Here is a 26581-nt window from a genome sequence, read left to right as displayed (position 1 = left end):
TTGTGTTGTGAATGGAGCACCTGTGGAACAAGTGGAAAATTTCAGCTACTTATGCACGATTTTTACTGAAAATGGTAAATTAAATATAGAAATAGACAACAGAATCAGCAAAGCTGGTATGGCAGGAAGTCAATTGAATAAATTCATATGGAATAAGAGAGAAATTAGTCAGAACACTAAATTAGCTGTATACAAGACAGTGTTCAAACCAGTTTTAACTTATGTATCTGAGAGCTGGTTCAGATGTTAAACACTTGACCAAAGCCTAGAGACCGCAGATATGAGAGGCCTAAGAAAGATTAGAGGCATGAACAGATGGCATCAATGGCAATATCATATTAAAAAAGAGGATATTAGGAAAGAACTTGATATTGTCAACATCCAGGAATGCGTTAGCAGAGCTAATCTCAGGTGGTATGGTCACTTAAACAGAATGGGCGAAGAAAGATTAGCAAAACAAGTGTTCTCTGCCAGGTTGGCAGGAAAACGACCCAGAGGAAGACCAAGATATAGTTGGATTGATGTGGTACAAAGTGCCTTAGACAATAGAAATATAAGATCTGATAATGTGGGAGTCTTGGCAAGTAACAGACTGATTTGGAGGAAAATTGTAGATAGGAAGTTAGTAATGATGTAATTTTTTTTTCATGTAGTACTATCATATCCTGTACACCCCTTGAGGGTACATGGCAGGAATTTGATGATGATGAAGATGATGATATAAAGAGAAAGGTGACCATATGCTAAAGAAGACAAAAGAAGAGGATGATTAATTGGAAGTACTTCAGATACTGCAACATCTGAATGCAAGTACAGCTGCTGAATTGGATTGGATATTCGTTTGCTTTTTAAGATATGTGCAGAGGAATTGGCGATGCCTTTGACAAGGCTGTTTAAGTCTCAGCTTGGCAAAGTCCTGAGAGAGAGTGAAAGGAAGGCAAAATGATTCCTTTGCCTTCTAAAAGGAGGATATAAGTTTGTGGTAGCAAATTATAGGCCAGGGCCGACCACAAGGTGGCTCGCGAGTTGCATGTGGCTTGCGTCCATGTGTCAAGCAGCTCTTCACGCTCTACCAGGAAAAAAATAAACAAAAAGAGAAGAGAAGATAACAAAAAAGAGAAATAAAATAAAAATAAAAAATAAAAAGAGAGAGAGAGAGAGAAAAACAGGGTTAATAAAAATTACTGCAAAAAAAAAAGTTCAATTTGAAACAATAATTTTAGTTACTTATTTACTAGTAGAGACCTTCCTTGTATCCATTTTTTTTTAGTAAGCTCTTTAAAATTAGGTGTGTGTAATTAGTCAAAGCAGTTCTTACAAGCTCGTTCAAATGTTCATCATTTAAAACATATCTATATTTAGATTTAATAAATTTAAGAGTCGAATAGAGCTAGGATTTCATAGTTGCAAAAATGGAGATCAGTTTGATGGCACATTGCTTAAGTGTTGGATACTGTTGGTCTGGAAGTTGCTTCCAAAACTCAATTACGGAACATCCACTTTGCTTCACTAGCTTCCGTCCTCCTTCCTGTTGAAGTTCCAAAAGCTCCAGTTCTGCAGCTGCGATGTCCATCATAACTGGTTTTGAAATAGGACCACTGCACTCAAGCACGTTCGTGAGGAAAGGATTTTCCAAAAAAAGTGAATGTTGGCTTAACTTCTCGAAGGTCACAAAATCAATTGTTGAGATTTTTGACCAGTTCACTTAATTTGCTAACATAAGACCCCATTTTCAATTCCACTCCTGACAAATTTGTCAGTATTTTCATCAGACAAACGAAGCGTGAAAGTTTTATTTTCAAGTCTCTCTCAAAAAGCTGCGGTTTGCTTTGGAAGCTTAGCACAGTCTGTGCGAGATCGGTTATTAGTTTTCTTTCCCTTGAAGTGAAACATTTAATATTTGCAGATGCTGGAAAACATTGGTGAAAAATATCTAACCACTGAGTGTCTTTGAGATGAGGGGAACATTTCTCCTTCTCTGTAAGAAACTATTTGATTGGGCCAAACAAACAAACAAACAAAAAAAAAATGTTTAATACATTGCTACAATAGCTCTTCCATGACGTCCAGGTTGTGAGATGCAATGCGGACAAATGTAACAAGTTGTTTGTCCTGAATATCTGTAGACTCATCATCAAAAGCCAGACTAAATGCAGCACAGTTTTTCAAGTTATGGTGTAAGTTATTTACAATGTCAGCAATGATAACAGAAATTCTCCTTTCAATTGTATGCCTGGAGACTGGCATCTGTTCAATCAGTTAGAGTAGATTTTTTATTATCCAGGTCTAAAACTAAAATTATTTGTGTAATATTCTTCTTGACAAATTCTCCTCCTGTGTACGAATGTTTTGCCTGTGGAATATTAAATGCTAAAATAAAACTTGCTTCAGTAGTAACATTAGACTCTTTAGTAAACATGGACATGAATTTACTCTGACCATGGAGTTGTTCTTTCAAAGTTAAAAGTTTAGTTTGCCTCAGATCAGAGCCAAGAGGAAATTCTTTACTAAAATTACTGTGATGCATGTCATAATACTTCAGTCCAACCTATAGGGTAACCAGAACAACATATCAGATAACAAGACCACAGTCGACAAACTACGTAACATAAGTACAACAATCACTACGGCAAAGCCATCCAAAACTTCTATGTACTTGACATGATAAACAAACCTAGGGACCTACAGAGAGCTGAAACAGGCACTATATAAATATTATAGTGAGAATGAAAATGAGAGAAATTCCACTTACTCTCTCTCCCACACACGCAAAACCTATAACAAACCACACTCAAAAAACACCATTACAAGGACATAAACACACCATATCCAAATCCAACCCCACTTACAAAAAATATAAACTGTACAAAAGCAATTGTAGTCCTCCAAGCACATACCTACAAACAGTAAAATCAACACCGGGGTTGCTACCGGTATAGAAACAAAAACACGAAACCACTGCCATCTATTATCTTCCTCAGATAAACTCTGGAAAGCTTCGAGCAAGAAATCAGAAATGCCTCCAAAGAAACAAGTAAATTTTAATCGATTTAATAAAATTTGAATCATTGTAAATTTAAATGAAGAATTGTAAATGTATATGTGAAAAAGATATAAAACACATTGTTAGTATCATTATTTATGCAATTTAAGTAAGATATTTTCCTAGCATTGTGTAATGGAAAAAAAAAAAAATAATAAATATATATATACAGGGTGTTCGGGATAAATTTGACAGTTTCGTAAGGAAAAAGAAAATCTTCTTTGTATCTATTAAATTTAATGAATTGACAAAAAAACATTACAGGCAGAGTTAATTACAATACTATCAACAAGATTTACTCAAAATAACCACAATTAGCATCGATCACAGCTTCAATTCTGCTTCGGAACCTCGAACAAGCTGATGCTACAGTCTCCCTGGGAAGGGCCGCAAAAACTGTTTTAATTTTATCCATTAACTGGGCTTTTGTATTACTGGAAGTGCGATTGGTGTCTTTTTCAACTGCGCCCCATACAAAATAATCCATGGGGTTAAGGTCTGGGGAGTTTGGAGGCCAAACATTTGGACTGGTGAAGTCGTAGAAATTTTCAGACAACCATTTTTGACTTTTCCCAGAGGTGTGGCAAGGGGCCGAATCCTGCTGCCATACATACGGCCTACCATTGGCTACCCTTGTTATCCAGGGCTTGACTACAGTTAGCAACTCCACGAACAAAGCCCGAATTCCAATGCCAGGGTTCTTCAACACCTGTTCCTGCAGATTTGCGAGGAATTCTGCTGTACGAACGCAATCAGATCGTCTGCTAGGGATCTTTCTTCTTGCTACATCCTCGTAGTCACCATTGCAAGTCTCTAGTTCATGCCTGATTGTTTTTACTGTATTCAGGGAGCATTGGGCAGCAGTCGTAATATCCTTATTTTGATGGCGGGCACGAATCGTCATGATACAAGTTATTCTCTTCCATGATTCAGGTGGGTTCCAGCTATCCATCCTTTCTGACATCTTGTATATGAATGAAGAAGGGTCCAAACTTTTAAATGAAGAGAAGTGTGTGTTAATACATGTAACTTACGGAAAAATATAATTAATTATAAATATGTCAAATTTATCCCGAACACCCTGTATATATATATATATATATATACATACACACAATGGGGGGCTACCCCCCCCCCTGGCAAAAAACCCTTGTGTTCTGGACTAGTAGACTGGTTCTCCTTGAATTGTGATGATTCGAATTTTGAAGACTCGAAAGGGGGCTCCCTCTCCCCTGTAACTAATGTGCTGTGGTGGGGGTAGGCATAGCTTCTGCATCCCACACCTCGCCATGCGCACACTCACTTACTCCGGCACCATCGTATTGGTCAAAGGTTGTGGCTCTTCTAAATCGTACCGGAATTATTTTGGCTCCAAAAGGATGCGTAATTGCCAACCCCTGTTACAGCACAATTAGTATCTCAGGAGTGGCATAAAAGTACTGGAAAAGTTGGTCAAAAACAGAATTCAAGAATGGGTGGATAAGAATTTGAGGGGCAATATGGCTTTGTGAAGGGTTGGTCATGCCTTAATAATCTACTGACATTTTATAGAGTGATAGCTGAGTTAGATAAATGGAATGATACTGGTAGATTTTACAAAGGCAGTTGACAGGATATCACATGCAACTGTTACACAAACTGCAGCAAATTGGAATGGATATGAAACCAGTGATATGGATACAAGTGTGGCTGATTGACAGATACCAAAACAATATATATGGAGGGGCAGAATTCAGGAGAAAGCAGGTGACTAGTGGTGTGCTGTAGGATTTTGTGCTTAGGCCACTGATGTTTAATTTATACATTAATGATATAAGAAATAATTTGAATGGAGATATTCAATGGCTTGCTGATAATGAAAAGTTAGGTGGAGTAATAGTTTTATTCAAGGTGATATAGAGAGTTTGTAGAATGATTTAAATTGGCTGACAATATGAGCAAACCATAATGGATGTCAATTTAATGGGAAAAGTGTAAAGTAGGCATTCTGGAATAAAAAAATTTACAAGCTATGCACCACAATGAAGGAACTGTATTCCAGGAAAGTGAAGTCAGAAATCTGGGATAAGTAGTTGAGAGTTCAAGTCTAGAGGGAATTCTGCTAAAGCAATCTCCTGACCCAGAGTATCTCACAGGATTACTTGGTTATTGAAGAACATATCAACATGCAGAGATAAGGAAGTTTATCATTTCTCTTTATAAAGCCTTGATATGACCACATTGGGATTACTGTGCTCAGGTCTGGTCACCTGGGTATGAGGAAGTAGTGGAGAGCATGCAGAGGTCAGTAACCAAGATGGTTACTGGTTTGTGGAATGCTCTCTATGAGGACAGAGCGAGAGTTTGTGGGTTTCAAAAGTTGGTTGACAGGCAAAAAAGATATTAGAAACATTCAAGTTACTTAAAGGATTTTGTAGGATTTATACAAAAGGAAATATTTCACACTCTTACCCAACTTTCAGGTCATCCCTAGAAGTTGGGTAAGAGTGTGTGGTTAGGAAGGGTGTGATGACAAGATTTTTTCTTGGAGAGTGGGGAATGAATGGAATGGGTTGCCACTCAGCTGTAAGTGCTTTGTCTGTTAATGGTTTCAAGGAGAGGTACAACAGATATTGTGTCGTAAGTTTGGGTCTCCCACGATGAGTCCTAGGACTCCATAGAGGTGTGTGTGTGTGTGTGCAATAATAATAATTAATTCCAGCAGCAGCTAGTTTGTGTCTAATGACCATGTTTGAACCATAATGTGGAAGTTGGTTTTATTGGCTGCATTTATTTTAAGTAAACTAACAACTACTCTACGTCATCAGTAACTTTATGCAAAGATTCCCTATTTTGTGGAAAGTGATCAACAAATCCAAAGACACTCGCCCCCAATCATGCATACGTGCTTGACTAGACCTAACATTTGCTCAGAGAGAACACAATCGTCAACTTGGAAAACGACTAGAAGAAAAATGCCAAACTGGAGAAAACAATTGAATCATAGACTACAAACAAGCTAAATTAGTGAAAAAATTAAGTGATGCCACTAGTAGTCACCATTGAGACCAGTATGTGGGTACTGCACAGGAAACGTGCAAGACCCTTGCAGTTAAACATATGCCTCACAGAACCTTGTATGCCCACTTCACTAACATCCGTGGCCTAAACTCCAACCTTAATAGTGTCCATTACCATCTTCAGTCTACCAAACCCCATCTACTCTCTGGCACAAACTCAAATCTCAGCCCCCCCCCCCACAGCACTATCCATCTCAACCTTTCAAACTATACACTCTTCAACTCCTTTTGATCCAAGGGTGGCGTCTGTGCACACATCCACTCTGGCATACCTTGGCAGAGAGCACCCAACCTAGAATTGCCCAACTGTGACCTTCTTTAGTTGGAAATATCCTTTCCCCACCCCAGTCAAATTCATCTGCTGTCTTTATTGCTACAGTAATGCAACTAACCACTCTGAGCTCTTTAATTTCCCCTCCTTAAAAATGGACTTTCTCCAGTCCCACTTTCCTAATAGCAAAATCATCCTCCTAGGAGATTTTAATGTCCACAACGTCAACTGGCTTTCCTCCTGCAGTTCTACAGATCTTGCAGGCAGAGATGCCGATGACCATCATCACTAATGACCTTACACAACTTGTTCAGATGCCAACCAGAATACCAGATAACCCGAACCACTCTCCAAACACCCTAGATCTCTTCCTCACCAATGATCCTTCCAAATACACAGTGAATGTAGTGGGCCCCTAATGTAGTGCTCATCTCCTCCCCCATGCAACAACATTGTCACTCCCATACAAGAGTAGTTTGGCATTATAACAGCGTCTACAGAATATCAACCACCACCTCCCTCAATTCTGATCTCCAAGCTATCCTCCAATGGGGTTCAGATAGCCTCGCCAGTTTCAATGCTAATAAAACCCCAGTTCTGTCTTATTTCTCATAAAAAAACAACCATTTTTTCCCAGTATTATTTTTGAAAAAGCCCATTTTTCCAGACAATTTAAGATTTCTCTTCTTGGAATTACCCAGACATCAATCCTCTGCTGGCATAAACACATCACAACCACAACTTCTAAAAACTAGGATTTCTCTAGAATAATCTCATATAAAAACATCACCTCATCACCCTTATCAAAATTCGTAGCCAGATCGTTACTTGACGGATCCGTGTTTCACTCAGGATTTCTCCATGAGTGGGTCACAATCTCGATCTTGAGCCTCTTTCTTCCATGTTATACACATAGATTTCACTAGTGGATCTTCCCATCTTGTAGGTGGTCTTCCTGATTTTCTCTTCATTCTTGGTTGCCAGCTGATCTCTTTCTTAGGTCCGTGTTTCTAACAAGTTCCATTGCACGGTGAGTTATTCCGAGAGTCTCTTCTTCTTTTCTTGTCGTGTTCATGTTTCTGATCCATGTGTGAGTGATGGAAGAATGTCACTATTAAATAGTTTTGCCTTTGCTGAGATGCAAAGATTTGGATCAGTAAGTGTTTCTTTTAGTCTGTTGAATGATAACGATGCAGCTTTCTTTCTTTTTGCTAGTTCTTCAGATAAATCGTTATTCATTTTTATGTAATTAAGTTGACTCCTACAATTAAGTAATTGTAGGCGTCAACTTGTTCTATAGGGATGTTATTAATACATAGGTGACTGTCACTTACCAAGTAACAGTCCCAAAGTAAGATTGTTACTTACCAAGTCAAAATCTACGATAAAAAACACAGATGACCTTTTCCAAAAAATAAAAAACTTAACTCTCTGTTAGTCCCATGAAGTGAGTTGCATCCTCACTTCATGGGATGCAACTTCACTATATACCAATGTAAATGTTCCCAGAACATTAGACATCGTATACACTCTACTCACAGACGGCCACACCCTAGATTCATGAACAAAATTAACACCCAGTGATATCATAAACCTAATCAAACTAGTAATCTCAGCAAACGTCTTTAAATTTAACAACAACATTTATATCCAAATTTTTGGACTCTCATGGGCCATAATATCAGCAGACAACTAGCTCAATTATTCCTATCACGCCTACTCAGCCCCCCCCCCACCTTTTATTGCTGATACGTGGACGATATTCTATGCATTGGAGAACCACCATGCATCACCACCTTACAAGCGTCCCTTAACGTCTTCAGCAACAGACTAAAATTCACCACAGAAACAGAACATGATAAATCCATTAATTTCCTAAACCTGACATTAGCTAGAACAAACAACAAAATGTCCACAAAAATATTTTCCACTAACCCATGCATATTGGAAACCACCTCCACTTCAACTCATACCATCCTTATTCTATTAGGAAATCAGTCATCCTAGCACACTTTGTAAATGCCTACAAGTTGAAACTACCCCAACACAACTAATAAATTATGCCAACAAAACAGCAAAAAAAACTTCAACACAATTCAACAACCAAAACAAACTTCCCAACATAAAAAATCATCAAACAGCCATACATTCAGAACACATACAAAACCTACATATATACGTTTTCAAAAACACCGATATAAGCTGGTGTTCGCCATGAACCAAAAATTGGCCACACTTTTAAAACCTACAAAATCTCACACACACAAAGAAATACTAGAGCACCATGTAGTTTACAAATTTCATTGTCAAAAATAAAAAAATATTGTGATGTCACCTAGACAGGTTCTACCATCAGATCTTTATGGGCAAGATTACAAGAACACTTCCATGAGCAACATTCCTATTCCAGAACATTTAAACAATAAAAAATGCAACAACTATAAGAAAAACAGAATATAAAATACAGGGAAAACTAAAATAGCAGTCCATGTCCTTGAACAAAAACATACCCCACAAATCGACATGGCCATAATAATAGATATATAAGAAAATGAAACAATGCTTAGAATATCGGAAACAATAGCCATAAAATGTTACAAAAAAACTCAATAAATGTCCACAGGCCCTACATAATATCTGAGAGCTGGAACCTCCATAACATAAAAATTAGGTCACGATTCCAACCAATAGGAAACAACACAGATACACCAAGCTGGAATGATATAGCCTCCACTTCCCCCATGAGCTCCGAAGACTCCGTTACTCCCACCCCTGATCTTATCCCATCATATTCTCCCCATTCTCCAAAAATTTATATTTTCACCAACTCCCAAAGTATTCTCTGCCCACCTTTAATAATATTAAAAAAAAAACCATTTTTTTTTTTCCAAAAAGTTCGCATACCCCTTGCCTCACAATTATTCTCCCACATCTCTCTCCCCCCCACCCCTTCTTTTCAATCATACTTCCTTCCTTTAACAGCAGATGAATGTATATCGTCACATGCCAGGATGCCACTGAATAAGAAGACAGCCAGCAACATCTTACAAAGGTATGTCCGAATTATTTCTCCTATATATTTTTCATATATCTGTCTATATAAAAACCAGTAATGCCCTAAAATTTGAGTAAAAAGCCAATGAGATTATAAAAGGGACACACCTAAACAAAAATAAGCTAAACAGCCATAAAAATAATATTTTCTTAGAGGAGTAACATGGGAATTTTCCCAGAAATAATACCTAGGATTTCTCTTTCGCTCAAGATGTTACTTCATCCTTGAACAGCTGTTAACCTTATACAAATCACAAATCTGACCAGCTATTGAATACTGCTCTCACATATGGGGAGCAGGGGGGGCCCCAAGAGCTCCCTCAAAATGCTTGGCTCAATACAGAGGAGAGCAATTAGACTTATTAATGACTCATCTCTTACCAACTCACTCCTCCCCACTTTCGCACAGATGATGTTTGGTTTCTGCAATATGTGTATTCTACAAATATTTCCATGGGAAATGTTCATGTGAAATAGCATCAATAATTCCCTCACTTAGTACTAAGCTAAGGAACATGTGCAGTTGCTGCTCAACATCCCTTCACTGTGCACCTCGAAACCCACAGAACAAGTTTCTTTTTCTCCTCCTTCATCCCCACAACTGCTATACTGTGGAACAGTCTTTCCCCTGTTGTGTTTCCCAAGGAATACAATATACAATATCAAATGTAAACAAGTTCCTTCTTTTCCAATCCACTACCCATATACAGTACTAATGTACTATACACTGATCAACCAACATCACATGTACAGTAATCCCTCGATTAATGCGTCATTTTTTTCCGATACCCAAATTTGATTAGTGCGCCTATATACATCTTAAAAATAAATGTTACAGATTTTAAAAATTTTCTATCTATACATTTTTATGGCTAACTATTTTAAAAAAAATCACTCACCAGAATGAAATAATTTAGTTACTGATTTAAAACATTTTACAAAGTTATTTTTAATGGTATACTACACTACTTCCATATACACTAGGTTCCAAATTTTTACCGCCAAAATTTATGTCGTCTGCTATAGCATGCCCACAGATTCGAGACCCTTCGACTCTGCGCATGTCACAAAAAGAAGAATCCATTCCGATAATAGAGTAATCAATCGTCCTTCTGGGATGAGTTGTTTATTATTACATGTCGGAAAATTAACTTCTCTTTTATGATCATTGTAATTTTTAAAGTGGTAACTATTTTGTTTGTATAACAGTTGGGAAATTTTATCTATAAAGCACGTGATTTCGCGTGTTGACGACCAATTCGTACGTCCTTCATTTCTTTCTTCCCTTCAATGATAACGTCCAAGAGTTAATTAAATCTCATTCTGAAGAATTGAGTAATTCCGACCTGCTAAATTTAGATCAACAGCGGGAAGATCCCAAAGAATATGAAGAAAATTTAACCATTGATAGTCAGCCAAAAGAGATTTCACAGAAACAATTTGAAAATATTTTTCGTACAATCGAAGTTTTAAAGTAGCAATGCTTAGAGGCTGGCCCCGATGAAGAGAGAAGCAGTAAAATTTGCAGAAGAGGCAATAGGGCCATACCATCGGTTGCATGAAAAAAAAGAAACAAAATGCCTGCCAAACTACATTAGCTCAATTCTTTGTTAAGAAGTAGAATAATAAAATTTATATTCTGAAAATGTTTTATTGTCTTTCAGCTTCATGGTTTCCCTTTAACTAGGCCCTGAGACATACCTTAATTCTTTTATAAAAAAATTAAGGTTTCAAAAAAAAAATTTGAGAAACGAATTATACATTTTCCAATAGGTTATTATATTCGATTAGTGCATTTTCGATTAATGCACCTGTTTTAAAGAACACGTTAGGTGCACTAATTGAGGGATTGCTGTATGACTCAACATGAAAAAAAAAAATATATATATAAGTCTATTATAGTAGTATTTACTTATATATTAGTGTGTTTTATCCATCTGTGAGACACAAAGAAAAAACACAGTTTATCAATGGTATATGATCATAAGCAAAAAACAGGTTCATTTAATTTATAAATATAAGACAAAAATAATAGCATTAATGGAACGTGCACTAGACATATTTAAATAACTTTCACGGCTTACACATGCAACCAAATTATATAAAATTCATTCAAAAACTTCTATTTTCATCCAACGATATGTGGACAGTCAGAAAGATAGACTGTTAACTGCAGTCAAATGATGAATCAAAATAACAAGTCATAAATCATGCATATATTAGCTCATATCTCGGCCACAGCTCTAGTATATGATCATTCGCAATGCACTCACTAACAACTCTCCATGTAAAAAATCTACTCCTTACACACACTTCTTTTACAACTTCCAGGGATGGCCTCTCATTCTTCCCATCTTAACATCCACTCTTTCTATAATAGAATCCCTTAACTAACTTGAAGATCTCTATCATATTACCTCTTTTCCTTCTATCCACCAACCTCTGTAATCTACATTCTCTCAAACATTCTTCATAACCTACTCCAGACTCCTGATATCACTTTGGTTATTTGTCTTTGGATCCTCTCTAGTGTTTCCACATTACAATGAAAACTAGGTGATCAAATTCTAAATTCAAATTTCTTAGATGACAAGAAAGAGATGTTTTGCAAGGTAGTAAGTTCAAGAGCCACTACTTGTTATAAGTTTATTTTTCACTTGGTTAGACTATAATAAATTTAGTTTAATCCTTTATCCAAGTGTGAGCAAACAAAGTTTGCACCTGAAAGTATCTTCAGGACTGGGGTAGGGTGGTACAACACCAGGCAACTCGTTGCAAAGGTGGAGCAAGCTCACAACAGTATCTCCCATAATGCAAAACACATCTCCTTGCAGATATGTACAATGTTATGCATCAAGGAGAGGGCCCCTACCCAGACTAGTTTCGACCTTTATTGAGGTCTCTTCGGTGGGAGCCAGGCCCGAGTGGAGATACCAGGCAGAAGCATTAGCAAGGTCATCTCTACCTATAGGAGTTGTCAAACAGTGTGCCACTTTTTTTATTAAATTACTCTGGATTTAGAGAAAGATGTTGAAAGTTTATTTTTCACTTGGTTAGACTATAATAAATTTGAGATGACTTTGCCAATGCTTCTGCCTGGTATCTCCACTCAGGCCTGGCTCCCACTGAAGAGACCTCAATAAAGGTCGAAACTAGTCTGGGTAGCGGCCCTCCCCTTGATGCATAATATTATACATATCCGCAAGGAGATGTGTTTTGCATTATGGGAGATACTGAGATAGGAGTGTTGTGAGCTTGCTCCACCTTTGCAACGAGTTAGCCGGTGTGTTGTACCACCTTTCCCCAGTCCTGAAGATACTTTCAGACGCAAACTTTGTTTGTTCACACTTGGATAAAGGATTAAACTAAATTTATTATACTACTAGTTATAGTGGGTTATACAGAAAGATATAAAGAAATCACAAATTAACCAGTGGTATCAGACAGTTGATGTCCACTGATGATAACCTGTAATTTTCAGGTTGAAATATATGGCTATTAAATATATTATTCATCCTTCTCTTCATGTTACTGTGTTAAGCTGTGAAATCTTATGGCACAAGTATCACTGAAAGAACAAATCTATGAAGAAAGAAATATACTATATACATCCCACAAAGCCCACAAGCAATTAAATGTATTGCTCATTTCTTCTTAGAGTTGACATCTAAGATACAATGAATACTGCAATGAAAAATTCTCACTTGTCATAACCGAGCAGTTTTTCAAGACAGCATGTGCGTGCGTGCGCTTGTGTGTGTATATATGCCCTTTTACACTGCACTTGTTATATGTCAACATTTTGGCTGGCTATCCTTCAATGTTTACATTGAAGGATAGTCACCTATATACATACAGGCCAATATCTACATATAAATTCCTTATATACAGATATAAGAAATACAATCAAGAAATAAAGTAAATACATTACCCAATACAAAAATTAGGCATTATTAGGATGAGAAAGCTTTAAAAAGTGCAAATGCAAATAAGCAGCAGAACACTCATAAACAATGGCTATAGAAAAAACTTTCTCAACAAAAACACACAAAAATATGATTACAATAAGACTTATAGTCATTCCATACATAAAAGGGAATATCCAAAAAATAAACAGAACTTGTCAAGAACTCTCTTCTTCCCATTGATCTACCTAGGATGTACAAATTCCAATGTACCCATAACTTAAAATCATACTAATGAAACAGGAAGTATAATACAATATATATATATATAAAAGAATGCAAACAGATATTTAAAAAGCTTGGCATGGAAACAAATTTAAGGAAGTCTGTGAAGCTCTGATCAACCATTCTGAAATCCTGAGAATATGGAGAATTCCCAGTTAATCCCAAAAGGCAACTCAGGGTCATCATTCAACTGTTTTCAAGATGCTGAATAACATTTCGTAATGCAATTCTAGGCCAACCAGTTTGTTATAATAAATGAAGTCATTAGCCATCAAGAAGAATAGAATAATTATCAAATCCATACAATGGATACAGATAAATAAAAATAGGACCACAGCCATCGGCTGAGGAATACTATCATTATTAAATTTGATTGTATCAGTCTGAGGGTTGTTTGTAAAGAGTGAGACTATATTGAAACTTACAAGAAGGTCTGTGGGTTGCAAGGATAATCCTAAATTTTATTCTTGAAATCTACTGACTTGCAACCCACAGATCTAGGAATTTTTGATGTAGTCTCACTCTTTACAAACATTCCTCTGACTGATACAATCGAATTACTTCATAATGATTTTCCTCCTGATATTGTAAATTTATTCAACTGTCATTAATTCAGGTTAGTTCAGTTGCTGGACCGAATTATACAAGTAGATAGAAGGATCAGCTATGAGGTCTCCCATTTTTCCTACTCTAGCTAATTACTATAGAGAACATATTCTCAAGAGTTTTCGCTTAAACCATCAATCTGACACAGATACATTGATGATGTTTTTGCTGTATGGAACTCCTTTTTGTCCAATCTTCAAAAATTTCTTGAGAAAATTAATTCAGTAAATTTAAGAATCAAATTTACCCTAGAAATAAAAGATAACAACCGCTTTCCTCTTCTGGACATTCTCATTCTATACCAACTACATGACAGTCTAGAGTTCTCAATATATAGTAAATCAATTGATACTGGCAAATACATTGATTCTAATGCACATCATCACCCTTGTCAGAAATATGGTGTAGTCAAATCTCTTGACAGAGCTCATAAAGTATGTTCGATCGATTTTCTTTTAAACAAGGAATTGTTTATTATCAGAGCTACCTTTAATTCTAATAGTTATAATACAAACCTATTGATAAAATAATCAATAATTATGGCCTTGATCTTAACCCTCCTCAAGAAGAAGGTTTTAGAATTTGTCTTCCATATGTTCAACTTTCAGAAAGAATAGCTAGTCTTGCCAGATTGACCTACAAGTCTCTTTCCATCCAGTTTGTAAACTAAATATCTATCTTATCTCTCCAAAAGACAAATATCCAACACTTTCTTACCCTGCAGTTCACAGAATCCTTTGCTCTTGCAGCTGATGTTATTATGGACAGACTGGTCATTTCTGCACAAATTCATCTTGAAGAACATCAAGAATATACTTCACTAAAGGAGCACAATAAATCCAATTTAGTAAGCCACACCTTATTTAGAAAACTCAAAATTCAATGGAACAATACCAAAGTTCTACACAAAAGCTATTTTCTTCTGGAATGATTGTACAAAGAAAGCTGTGAAGCACACATTCACAATCCCAACTTTAACAAAAATAGTTCAGCCCTAAACTTTTACTTTCTCAATTTTGAGAAGTTATTCTAACTAATACTCACATTCACGTGTTTCATAGATTGCAATTGATTCATTATTTAAATTCAAAAATATTTTATTAAATTTTTTATTTTAATTTATTTAATTATTGGTCTCTCTCTTTTTTGTGGTTATCATACTGTAATGTATCAAAAATTGCTATGAAACATAGCTGAAAATTCTATAAATAAAACATTTTACATAAGTGACCTCTATCATTAATTAGTATTATAATATTAGTCTTCTGTCTCATAATAAATTACAAAGCATACTATTATTAATTTTAATACAGATTCATGTTTTATGGATGAGAAGCAATAAAAATATCTAGATGAAAAATAATCCATTAACATTTTTCAATTTTCATATTAAATTTCTTCAACCATACTCTGAGAAAGTAATCTGATGATTTGATAAAAGAAACCACAGTTTTCATTAAAATTTCACTTACATGAATGCTTTCTCCAACCCCAATAGCATAAAATTACACAGTAATTTTATTCTATTTTCCATTCTCTTTGGATAAAATACAAAAAGATTAAACTTAGATAGCCTGACTGTGAGACCACCACCTCACTCATTGGAGGCATGAGGTGGCTTGAAAAAGCCTCTTATTTGGTCTCTACAGCAAGATTTCCAGACCTGCAAAAAAAAAAAAAAAAAAAAAAAAAAAAAAAAAAAATATATATATATATATATATATATATATATATATATACACACACACACACACACACTAGAGCCCCCCCCCCCCCCCGATGCCCAACGAGTCCCGGACTGGTAGGCCGGTTCTCCTTGAATGCCGATGACTCGAAAGGGGGGGGTTCCTGCCCCTTGATGCCCCAACAGTGGTGTAGCTAGAGGCTGCAAAGCCTCTAGCTACACCACTGTTTATCCAAGAATCCAGTTTACTCTTCCTAGACACCTTAGTTACATGCCTTCCTAATGGTATACTTTCCTTCACTGTATATAGAAAACCTACGCACACAGGCAGATACATTCACGAACTCTCCCACCACCACCTCGCTCAACAATATTGCATTATTAAAACTCTAACCAAGAGAGCCCACAATCTTTGTTCTGGTCGAGCCACCCTTTCAAATGAACTCAATCACACAGAACACCTTCTTCTCCCATGGCTACAGCAATCGCTGTAGCCATAGGAGAGGAAGATGTTGTGTATGTTGTTTATTTTCAATCTATTCTAATAAAGGAAAATAAAAGTCAGATGTCCAACTACTGACTGATTACCAAAATCTCAATCCTCTCCAAATGGATAAGATCATCACAGTAACTTCTATACTACCTAAAGGCCTATCGATTAGTCAATGACAACCAGTATGGATTCTACCACTCTAGATCCAAAGCCGACATCATTCTACTTATCACTAGATATGTGACATGAAAAGGTTTGGAGAAACATGATATTGCTCTTGCCATTTCCAATCATGTTTAGCATTAAGGTGTCATTAATGACAGATAGACAACTGGCAAATACATAAGATTTTTAAGTTCATATTAAAAAGAAAGTACAAAATATTGTTAAAAAAAAAAAAGAGGAAATGGAATGATTACTACTTACCAGGTCCCCAAAAATGCTGAAAGTAAATAAAATAAACTGAAAATCAAAACATTATATAATGGTGAATGCTATAATGCATACAATACAATTTTATTTAGCAAAAATGAAGAAATCAAATAACCCTTCTCTACAGTTTGGTAGTAAACCTAATAAAAATATTAAAGATACCAAGAAATTATATACTTGGTTTAATCCTAATAAAAATATTTATTTCCTTAAACTAAGAAACACATGTAACCCAAGAATGTGAGAAAATTACATAAGGACTTCTGTAACTCAAGTGTAAACTGCTTTTGCTACAAAACTAATGGACTATAGCTTATATAAAATAGCAATTCTGACTACAGCAAACTCAAAGGGATCACATAGGAACATACATAGGGACTTTGATCAGGAGTTTTCAACAGTTTGTTAAGCAAGTGAACTTGTTATAGTAGTGTTGCCATAGTGAGAGTTGATCATAACTTTTAGGATCATATTTCAATAAATTAAAATAATGGTCATGTTTAACATCTCTGCTTTACAACCCAACAAATTACAGATGATTATTTACCTGTTGTGAGAACACTACTCTGTTTATTGAGACCTGATGTAGCTAGGAAAAGAAATATTATGCTTGGTCTCTAGAGCTAGAGCCAAGGCATAGTACAGTTCTAAGTGTCTGGGGGCAAAGGCAAAATCTGCATCTCCAATCATTTAATATACAGGGTGTTCGGGATAAATTTGACATATTTATAATTAATTATATTTTTCCGTAAGTTACATGTATTAACACACACTTCTCTTCATTTAAAAGTTTGGACCCTTCTTCATTCATATACAAGATGTCAGAAAGGATGGATAGCTGGAACCCACCTGAATCATGGAAGAGAATAACTTGTATCATGATGATTCGTGCCCGCCATCAAAATAAGGATATTACGACTGCTGCCCAATGCTCCCTGAATACAGTAAAAACAATCAGGCATGAACTAGAGACTTGCAATGGTGACTACGAGGATGTAGCAAGAAGAAAGATCCCTAGCAGACGATCTGATTGCGTTCGTACAGCAGAATTCCTCGCAAATCTGCAGGAACAGGTGTTGAAGAACCCTGGCATTGGAATTCGGGCTTTGTTCGTGGAGTTGCTAACTGTAGTCAAGCCCTGGATAACAAGGGTAGCCAATGGTAGGCCGTATGTATGGCAGCAGGATTCGGCCCCTTGCCACACCTCTGGGAAAAGTCAAAAATGGTTGTCTGAAAATTTCTACGACTTCACCAGTCCAAATGTTTGGCCTCCAAACTCCCCAGACCTTAACCCCATGGATTATTTTGAACGGGGCGCAGTTGAAAAAGACACCAATCGCACTTCCAGTAATACAAAAGCCCAGTTAATGGATAAAATTAAAACAGTTTTTGCGGCCCTTCCCAGGGAGACTGTAGCATCAGCTTGTTCGAGGTTCCGAAGCAGAATTGAAGCTGTGATCGATGCTAATTGTGGTTATTTTGAGTAAATCTTGTTGATAGTATTGTAATTAACTCTGCCTGTAATGTTTTTTTGTCAATTCATTAAATTTAATAGATACAAAGAAGATTTTCTTTTTCCTTACGAAACTGTCAAATTTATCCCGAACACCCTGTATGTACACAGGAAATACTTGTAATAATCATTTATTTGAAATTTATTTCACATATCAATTTATTTTGAAAACTGCCTTCTATTATGGCATTCAAGTGGTAATTCCTTTTCATTCACTACACAATTTATAGAGCAGCGTTTTTAAATTATCTAACTTTTTTTATTATTATTACAGCATTTTCCATGGAGTGTCATTGTGAGAAGTCCCCTTAACTGGCAACATTTGTCATATTGAACCTTAATTCATTAATGCTCTATCATTTGCAATGCATTCCACGTTTATTCCTCGTAACTAAGCCGCCTAAATCTTAGTTCTGCAAGAAATGAGTGAAGGCTCTACAAGAGAAGGACCAGATATATGACAACTGGCCTTCACTGAAATCTCCATTTTCCTTTTCTGCTTGTGCCAAAGTGCAATCAAACTATCAGCACATTCAAAACTGAATTTGAAAGGACTAAAATCAGGAAACTTGCATGAAATGCCAATAATGTTTTCTGGCATCATGCCAGAAAGCAATTGCTCTAACTTCTGCCAACAATCCTGGTAACTTTATTGCACTTGGATGGCTCCGTTACATTCTTACTCATAGAAAAAGAAAATCTCTTGGCTTACTTTAATTCTTGCACACAAAATATTTAATGCTAACTTTGAATTTTGGCCAGAAAGAGATAAAAACAATCTTGTTAAAACTGGATACCAAAAAGTCTCCCGGTGATGACATTTCTTTGATTATGCTGAAAGTTTGTGTTTTTATTCCCTGTCACCTTTTTTTATTATCTTGTATTTCACTGGTATCTATCCTGCACCCTGGAAATTAGTTCATATTCAGTTCATTTCAAGATGGGTGACAAATCTTTGTCAACTAATTACTCTCCAATTTCACCCAATGGAAAAGCTATTAATACTCAACTTCTATGTTAAATCTTCTGATCTCTGCAAATGGGTTGCCAGTTTTCTCTCAGACACACACACAGTGTGTGTTGGATCTCTTATCTTCAAACTTTGCAAATAATGCTGGTGTTCCAAAAGGTCCTGTTCTTTTGCTTACTGCTGTCTATATATATATATATATATATATATATATATATATATATATATATCACCTTTTCCAACTGACTGTGAATCATATACTAGTTTCAGTAATGCCAGTTCAATGCACTCCATTTTCTCATTTGATAACCGCCATGCACTAATACAAGTCAACGAATCTTCCAGAATGGCAACTTCTACAATCTTCTCTGATCTCTGCAGAAAGTTTACCATGGTGATAACTTTGTTAATTCTTTCTCTCAGGGTTACATAGTGGTCAGCATTCACTGTGTAGAAATTATGGAGACAAACACAAATGTTAGGGCAATTACTTATCTTAAGAAAAAAAAAAACACTTGACATTTTGACCTCTATATCAATGTCATCATCAAGAATACAATATGAACTAAAACACAAGTTACACCACAATACACATCACTAAGTTATAGTATAACTGCCCTGTTAAACACTAGCCTGACCACTAGTGAGGAAAAGGTAGAGGTATGGGAAATTATCATACAAAACTGTGTTAAATAATTAACGTTTTTTTTTTTTTTTTTTTGTACTACTTTAGCACGTTATGCACGTTTTCATGAGATTCTATTGTAATCATGCGCCCTAACTGTATGTTATTGCTAATTTTTGTTTAAATACTGTACTGATGATGTCCTAAGATACTTAGGATGAAATATTTACAATTAAATAATTTTCACTGTGGTTTATACGTGTGTTTCTTCTAATTAATGAACAATGACGGCAACGTTGGAAAACCACAACCAAAAATTTAGACTTCATCCACTCTAGCTGCAAGGCTCAGGGCCTTACTCTGAAAACTCGGAACTGCATTAGTTTTTAAGCAGAAAGTCACACAGATCACTCCTAAAGACATAGCAACTAGAATCCAGCAAACATCTATCAACGTAAAGATTAGCGCATCTTATTTTAAAGAAATTAGGACTAAATATATCCATGTTTATAGAAGTGTTAAACAAAATAACCACATCTCAATGACATTCATTGAAAACAAACTGATTCAAGCATTTAAATCACTGAAAAATAACAAAGCAACAGGCCTGGATGGTATATATCCTGAGTTCATTAAACATCTTGGAAGTAACGTGGCTTTTGCAGTTTTTCTGTAAAATTCTAGAAAGTAGAAATATCCCAAAGGAATTCTTGAGGAGCAAAGTTATAGCCATCCTAAAACCTGGAAAAGAGCCTACTGATGCAGCAAACTATCGACCAATATCTTTATCTAAGTATTCCCTATAAACATTTTGAATGATTCTTTATAATCGAATTTATCCACTGATTAATGGGCAATACTACCAAATGAACAAGCCAGATTCACACTCTTGCAGCGCCTGTGAGCAAGTACTTGGTCACAGTAGATGCGAGGGTCTTGACCTTAATACACATATAGAAGCTGGTTTCCAAAAAGGCCTTAAAACCTCAGTAGCATTCATAAATCTGTCTGCTGTATATGACACAGTTTGGGTGAATGGACTCATACTGAAATTTGGAAATTGTAATAGAAGACCCAAAGATGATTAAGATACAGCATGACATCAAAGTGCAAATTCAAGGTACAACTGAATGGTAAAAATAGTCCATTTAAAGTACTAAAAAATGGACTACCACAGGGCTCAGTGCTAGCTCTGCTCCTCTTTAATTTATACATTAGTGAGATGTTACAAACATTCTCCCAAAAGTTTGCATATGCAGACGTTCTGGCATTGACAACTCAGACTAAACACCTGAAAGAGACTGAGACTGTGCTCAGTTCCAACCTTGAAGTTCTGTACAACTATTATACCAAATGGCATTTTTGCCCAAATACCTCTAAGACTGAAGTTTGCACATTTCACTTGAACAATCATCAAGCTGATAAGCAGCTGAAGGTCTCATTCAGAGGGAAGACTTTGCAGCACAACGCCAACCCAAAATATCTTGAAGTCACCTTAGATCGTGGAGCTGATCAACAGACCGTCCATCACATTATTCAGGACTGCCCACTGTAGAGTTTTCAGGATACGTTGACTGACCTTTCTAGGTTATCCCGGACACGTGCAATCCAATGGATTAGAGACAACCTGAACTTAAATTTGTGATTTTTAGCATATAGCTTTAGTGTGTGTGTGTATCATCATCATGCATATCAAGGATTTAGGCCTAGTGTGGCCTGTTCCGACCTTAGAAATAATCGCTGAATCGTTTAAGAGGACATCCCGGGTTTCTTTTTCCTAATGGCTTGTACTTTAAGGCTTGTTTTGGTAATCTTTCTATTTTCATTCTTTGAACATGTTCAATCCATTTATGTTTATATTTTTTAATTTTTTCTATTACTGATTCTTGGTTTAATTCTTTCATAATTTCTTCATTTCTTTTGTGATCAAATAGGGTATAGTTTGCAGTTTTTCTCATAAACTTCATTTCTGCTGTTGTTAATCTTTGTTTGTCTTTTTGTTTTATTGTCCAGATTTCGCTTCCATACATTAAGACTGGTAGGGCTAATGTATTGTATACTTTTAGTCTGGTTTGTTTTTGAACTAGGTTTGGTTTAAACATAGAGTTAATTACACCCATTATTTTTAATTATTTTGCGATTTTTATGTTTATATATTTTTCATTTTCATATGCGATCATGCATCCTAGGTAGTTAAATGAATTCACCTGTTCTGAGATCTTGTTATCTATTACTATTTTAGTTCTTGCTGGATCTTGTCCTTTAAAGGCCATAGTTTTTGATTTTTCTGTTGATATTATCATACCATAATCTTTGGATATCTCATTTAGATCTAAAATAGCTTTCTGTAAGTTATCTTCAGAATTTGTAATTATTATTTGGTCGTCGGCAAAAAGGAGAGTGTTTAAGTTCACTGTAGGAGAAAGTTTAATTCCTTGATGTAAATTTTTATTCCATTTTATTATTATTTCATTTAGGTAAATATTAAAAAGAGTTGCTGAGAGGGGACATCCCTGTCAGACCCCTTGGTTTATCTCTATTGTATGCTAGCTCATGATTTAATCTTATTTGTATTTCTTTATTATTATTTGGTATTTGTCTTTCTTTTAATATGTTAAATAAAATGCAATATGTGTTTCTAAATTGTATTCTCTTCTTTTCTCTATTATTAATTTTAGGCAAAAAGCCGGGTTTATACATGATCATCCTTTTCTAAATCCATTCTGTACTTCTAACATAAAGTTTTCAGAGTATTTCATTAGTTTGCTATTTAAAATTCTGCTATATATTTTGTAACAGGAATTTAGTATACTTATTCCTCTATAGTTTTCAGGGTCATCTCTACTACCTTTTTTAAAGATAAGAATCACAATTGCTTTTTTCCATTCTATTAGAGGGTTACCAGTTGAATAAATTTTATTTAAAAATAATAGGAATCTTTCTGTGAATCTTGTTCCCGCATATTTATATAGTTCTGAACCTAGCTTATCTTCTCCAGGTGATTTTCCATTTTTTGTTTCTTTCAGGCTGATTTCTAATTCTTCTTTAGTTATTTCCTTTTCATTAAATGTTTGCCAGTTGTATTTTTTAAACTATTTATCTGTCCACAATTCTGTGTAGAAATTCTTCCAATTTCAATTCGGTGTTTAATTTTATGTTTTCTTTAGTATCTGCATTTAAGTTTCATTCAGTGTTCCTTTAGTGTTTAATTTCATTTAGTGTTCCTATGTGTGTGTGTGTGTGTGTGTGTGTGTATATATATTCACTTTTCTATTTACACAAACCCAACCCATATGAAATGTCCTATCCTATCCTAATTTACACTCACTCATAGACCTACAGATTTTGCCATGTAGGTATTTGGAACCAAAATCCTATGGAATAGGGTGGTTACTCCTTATTCTTGGAGGTGTCCTATGTCTTTAGAAGTGTGTGTTCACGGGACTGGTTTGTCTGTTCTGGGGGGACAAAAAAACCCAAGTTTCCGGGTGAACCCCCCACCTCCATATGAGACTGGCTAACTCGCCTTTCATTGAAAGAGACCAGATAAAGGTTCCTCGCGTCGCTGACAGGAATCGAACTCAGGTCTTTCCGACCAAAGGGCTTCGTCTATACTGACTGAGCTATGGAGGCTCTAATACAAAATGTATAAAAAAAATCACAACATCCTTCACCATAATGCTACTAAAGATAAAAAAGATTACAAACATGCCATAGCCACAATGAATGATAAATAACCTTGAACATCAGAAAAAATAATAAACACTACATAAAAACAACTATGAGGCAAATTCAAACCTCCCACAAAATTAAAAAGCATACTGAGTTCATTTAAAGATTCCCTTCCCAATCTAGGAGTTTATAAAATCCAATGTGTTGCAACTTAACCTACATAAAAAAAAAACAGGATGCACTAAAAAAAAAAAAAAAAAAAGAACAGAACACATTAAATTCCTTCATTATTGTAAAATATGCCTTTCCAATTATACACTCTAAATGTGCCACAGAACTATCTAGAAGGTACCAAGTCCCTCCACTGCACCAAAACTTGGTTTGAAAGAAAATTCAACGAAGCTTGGAATGATGCCGATTCATTTTCCCAATCTCAATGAGAATGATAGATTAGCAATTTCAAGGCTATAAGACCAATCTGCAACCTATATAGCATTCAGATATAGAACATCAGAAGAACAAATTGGCTAATACAAGAAAACCTCATCAGATTTACAAAATTTAAAGCTAACAGGACTGCAAATTATGTAGTCCGACTTTTAATATTTTTATAAATTTTATTTTATTATATTATTTTAACTTTTTATTAATTAAAATTTTTTATTCATTTATTTTTTTTTTAAATTTTAAATTGTACTTCTCCTCTGTCTTTATCTCACAAGAGGTGAGGCTAGTGTAAACAATTAATAAAGCAGTTATATTATTATTATTACTTACTCACTTAATGTCCTCTTCCATCAGGGACGGGTTGAGTCTTCCATGTTTCCACAACAACCTCCAAGAGTCTCGGTTTCTTGCATGGCTGGTGAGCTGTTTATATGTTTGTAATCCAGAATTGATCTTTATTGTTGTTATCCATTTAGTTCTTGGTCTTCCCTTTTTTCTTTTATTCTTGTATACAGAGCAAGGGTTGGATAGTCTTTTTGATGGCATTTTCTCGACATGTCCATACCATTGAAGTTGTCTTCTTTTGATCTTTTCGATTAATGAGTCTGTATATTTTAGGTCTTGTCTGTTCATTTTGTTTTATTTATTTTTCTGAGACATTTCATCTCGAAAGCCTCCAGTTTTCGTATTTCTGTCTTCTTGAGTGTCCAAGTTTCTGAAGCATATAGCACAGTGGGTATTATAATTGCATTATATAATTTTATTTTTAGAGGTTTGGAGATTTTATTATTTTTCCAGATTTTACCTAGCTTATCAAAATGATGACCATGCAGTCGATATTCTATTTTAATAGTGGTCATGGTATCTAGATGTTCTGTTATTACCATTCCTAAAGAGTTGAATTATTTTACCTGTTCAATTGTTGATCCTTTCAACTATTATCCAATTATTATTACCAAGGAGCCCAAAGATTCATCGAGGGAGGGTACCTACTCTACAACTCTGTCTCTACCATCAACCCACAAACTACAGTGAACCACATCATCTACACCAGTGCCATCTACTGCTCAACACCACCACCACCACTAGTATTTTCACAGACAATCACAAACATCCATGCACACAGTGGGATTTGAAACCTGCAGCCTTTTGGCTGGAGGGCAGATACGTTACCCCTCATTTCATTTCATTATTTATTTATTATTTTTTTTAAATTTTAAATTGTACTCGTCCCATCTTTATCTCACAAGAGGTGAGGCTAGTGTAAACAATTAACAAAGCAGTTATATTTGAGGGAGAGTACCTACTCTAGAACTCTCTGTCTCTACCACTCAACTCACCAATGCCATCTACTGCCCACCACCACCACTAGTATTTCCACAAACATCCATGCCCACAGTGGGATTTGAACCCGCAGCCTTTTGGCTGGAGAGTGAATATGCTAACCCTCAGCCAACCAGGCCAGCAGTTATATTATAGCTTACCTATGCATACTGTAATGTAGCTTGTGTTTTAGTTCATTCATGTGTATATATGTATTCCTGATGATGACTTTGATCTAGAGGTTGAAATGTCACATGTTAGTTTTCTTAGCTGTAAATTTGTCTCCATACTTTTTACACAATGAAGATAACCTTGTTAAATTCAAATGCCAGTAAAACTCAGTCCTGTTTTATTTCTTGCAAAAAAAATTTCCCATGTTCTTTTGACAACATCTAATTGTTTAGACATGATGCTTCAAATCTCTTGTATGAGCTATATTATAAATTTTAATCACTGCATAAAGAGAACAAATTGGAGATAAAAGGATAATCCTTTTATCTCAAAACAGCTATTAACTCTATAAAAATAACAAATTCATCCAAGTACACTGTCTCACATTTGGGTTTCCATCTAGAGTTCTCTAAAAATACTCCATTCATTACAGAAGAAAGTTATTAGACTGATTAATGCCCATCGCTCACTAATTCACTCCACTCTAATTTTTCACAGACATTCAGTTTCTACTTTTGCATTATTAATAATTATTTCCATGAATGCCAATTCTGATGAGTTGGTATTTCCATGAATGGAAATACCAACTCATCAGAATCTTCTAAATCTGTTAAAACACATACCACATCATTCCTTTCACAGCTCAACTCCAACCTCATAGAACAAATTCCTTCACTCATTGCTTCTACTGTCTTTTTGTAAGTATTCCTTCTTATGTATTTCCTAAAGAATATACAACTGACAGGTCTTTAAATTCAGGGTTGACAAGTTTCTTCTTTCTTTTCACTCCATTTTATCCTCTTCCTCTAATATGCAATTTGCTGATGCTGATCAGATGGCTGGTATCCTAACTCACTAATGTTTGACAACAAACATTCGTGAATTAGGAGACTGGCCAACAACACCAACCCGATTTACTCCTGTTTAAATACCAGCTTATCATATGGCAATCTATCAAAGTTTATGCTAATTTCAAAGAGAGCCCTGCTGTTATCAACCTAATCTTTCATCAAGCTAACATCTTCACA

The 26581-nt window shown here is 35.5% G+C and overlaps 1 protein-coding gene across 1 annotated transcript in view; it reads right to left on the bottom strand.

Moving 5' to 3' along the window:
- Window positions 1-26581, bottom strand: part of Mpc1 (mitochondrial pyruvate carrier) — a gene marked incomplete at its 5' end in the record, with an annotated part of 99701 nt that overhangs the window by 64040 nt on the left and 9080 nt on the right. Inside the window, one exon of the mRNA XM_090412425.1 lies at window positions 16827-16842. Coding sequence (XP_090268551.1) covers window positions 16827-16842 — 16 coding nt within the window. The remainder of the gene's footprint in view (window positions 1-16826; window positions 16843-26581) is intronic.

The sequence above is a fragment of the Typopeltis vanoorti genome, chromosome 22 (assembly GCF_054136105.1).
Source record: "Typopeltis vanoorti isolate ZY-2024b chromosome 22, IOZ_Tvanoo_1.0, whole genome shotgun sequence".
NCBI classification, from domain to species: domain Eukaryota; kingdom Metazoa; phylum Arthropoda; class Arachnida; order Uropygi; family Thelyphonidae; genus Typopeltis; species Typopeltis vanoorti.
Note: the sequence above shows the minus strand (reverse complement) of the source record. Positions and strands in the feature narration are given on the sequence as shown.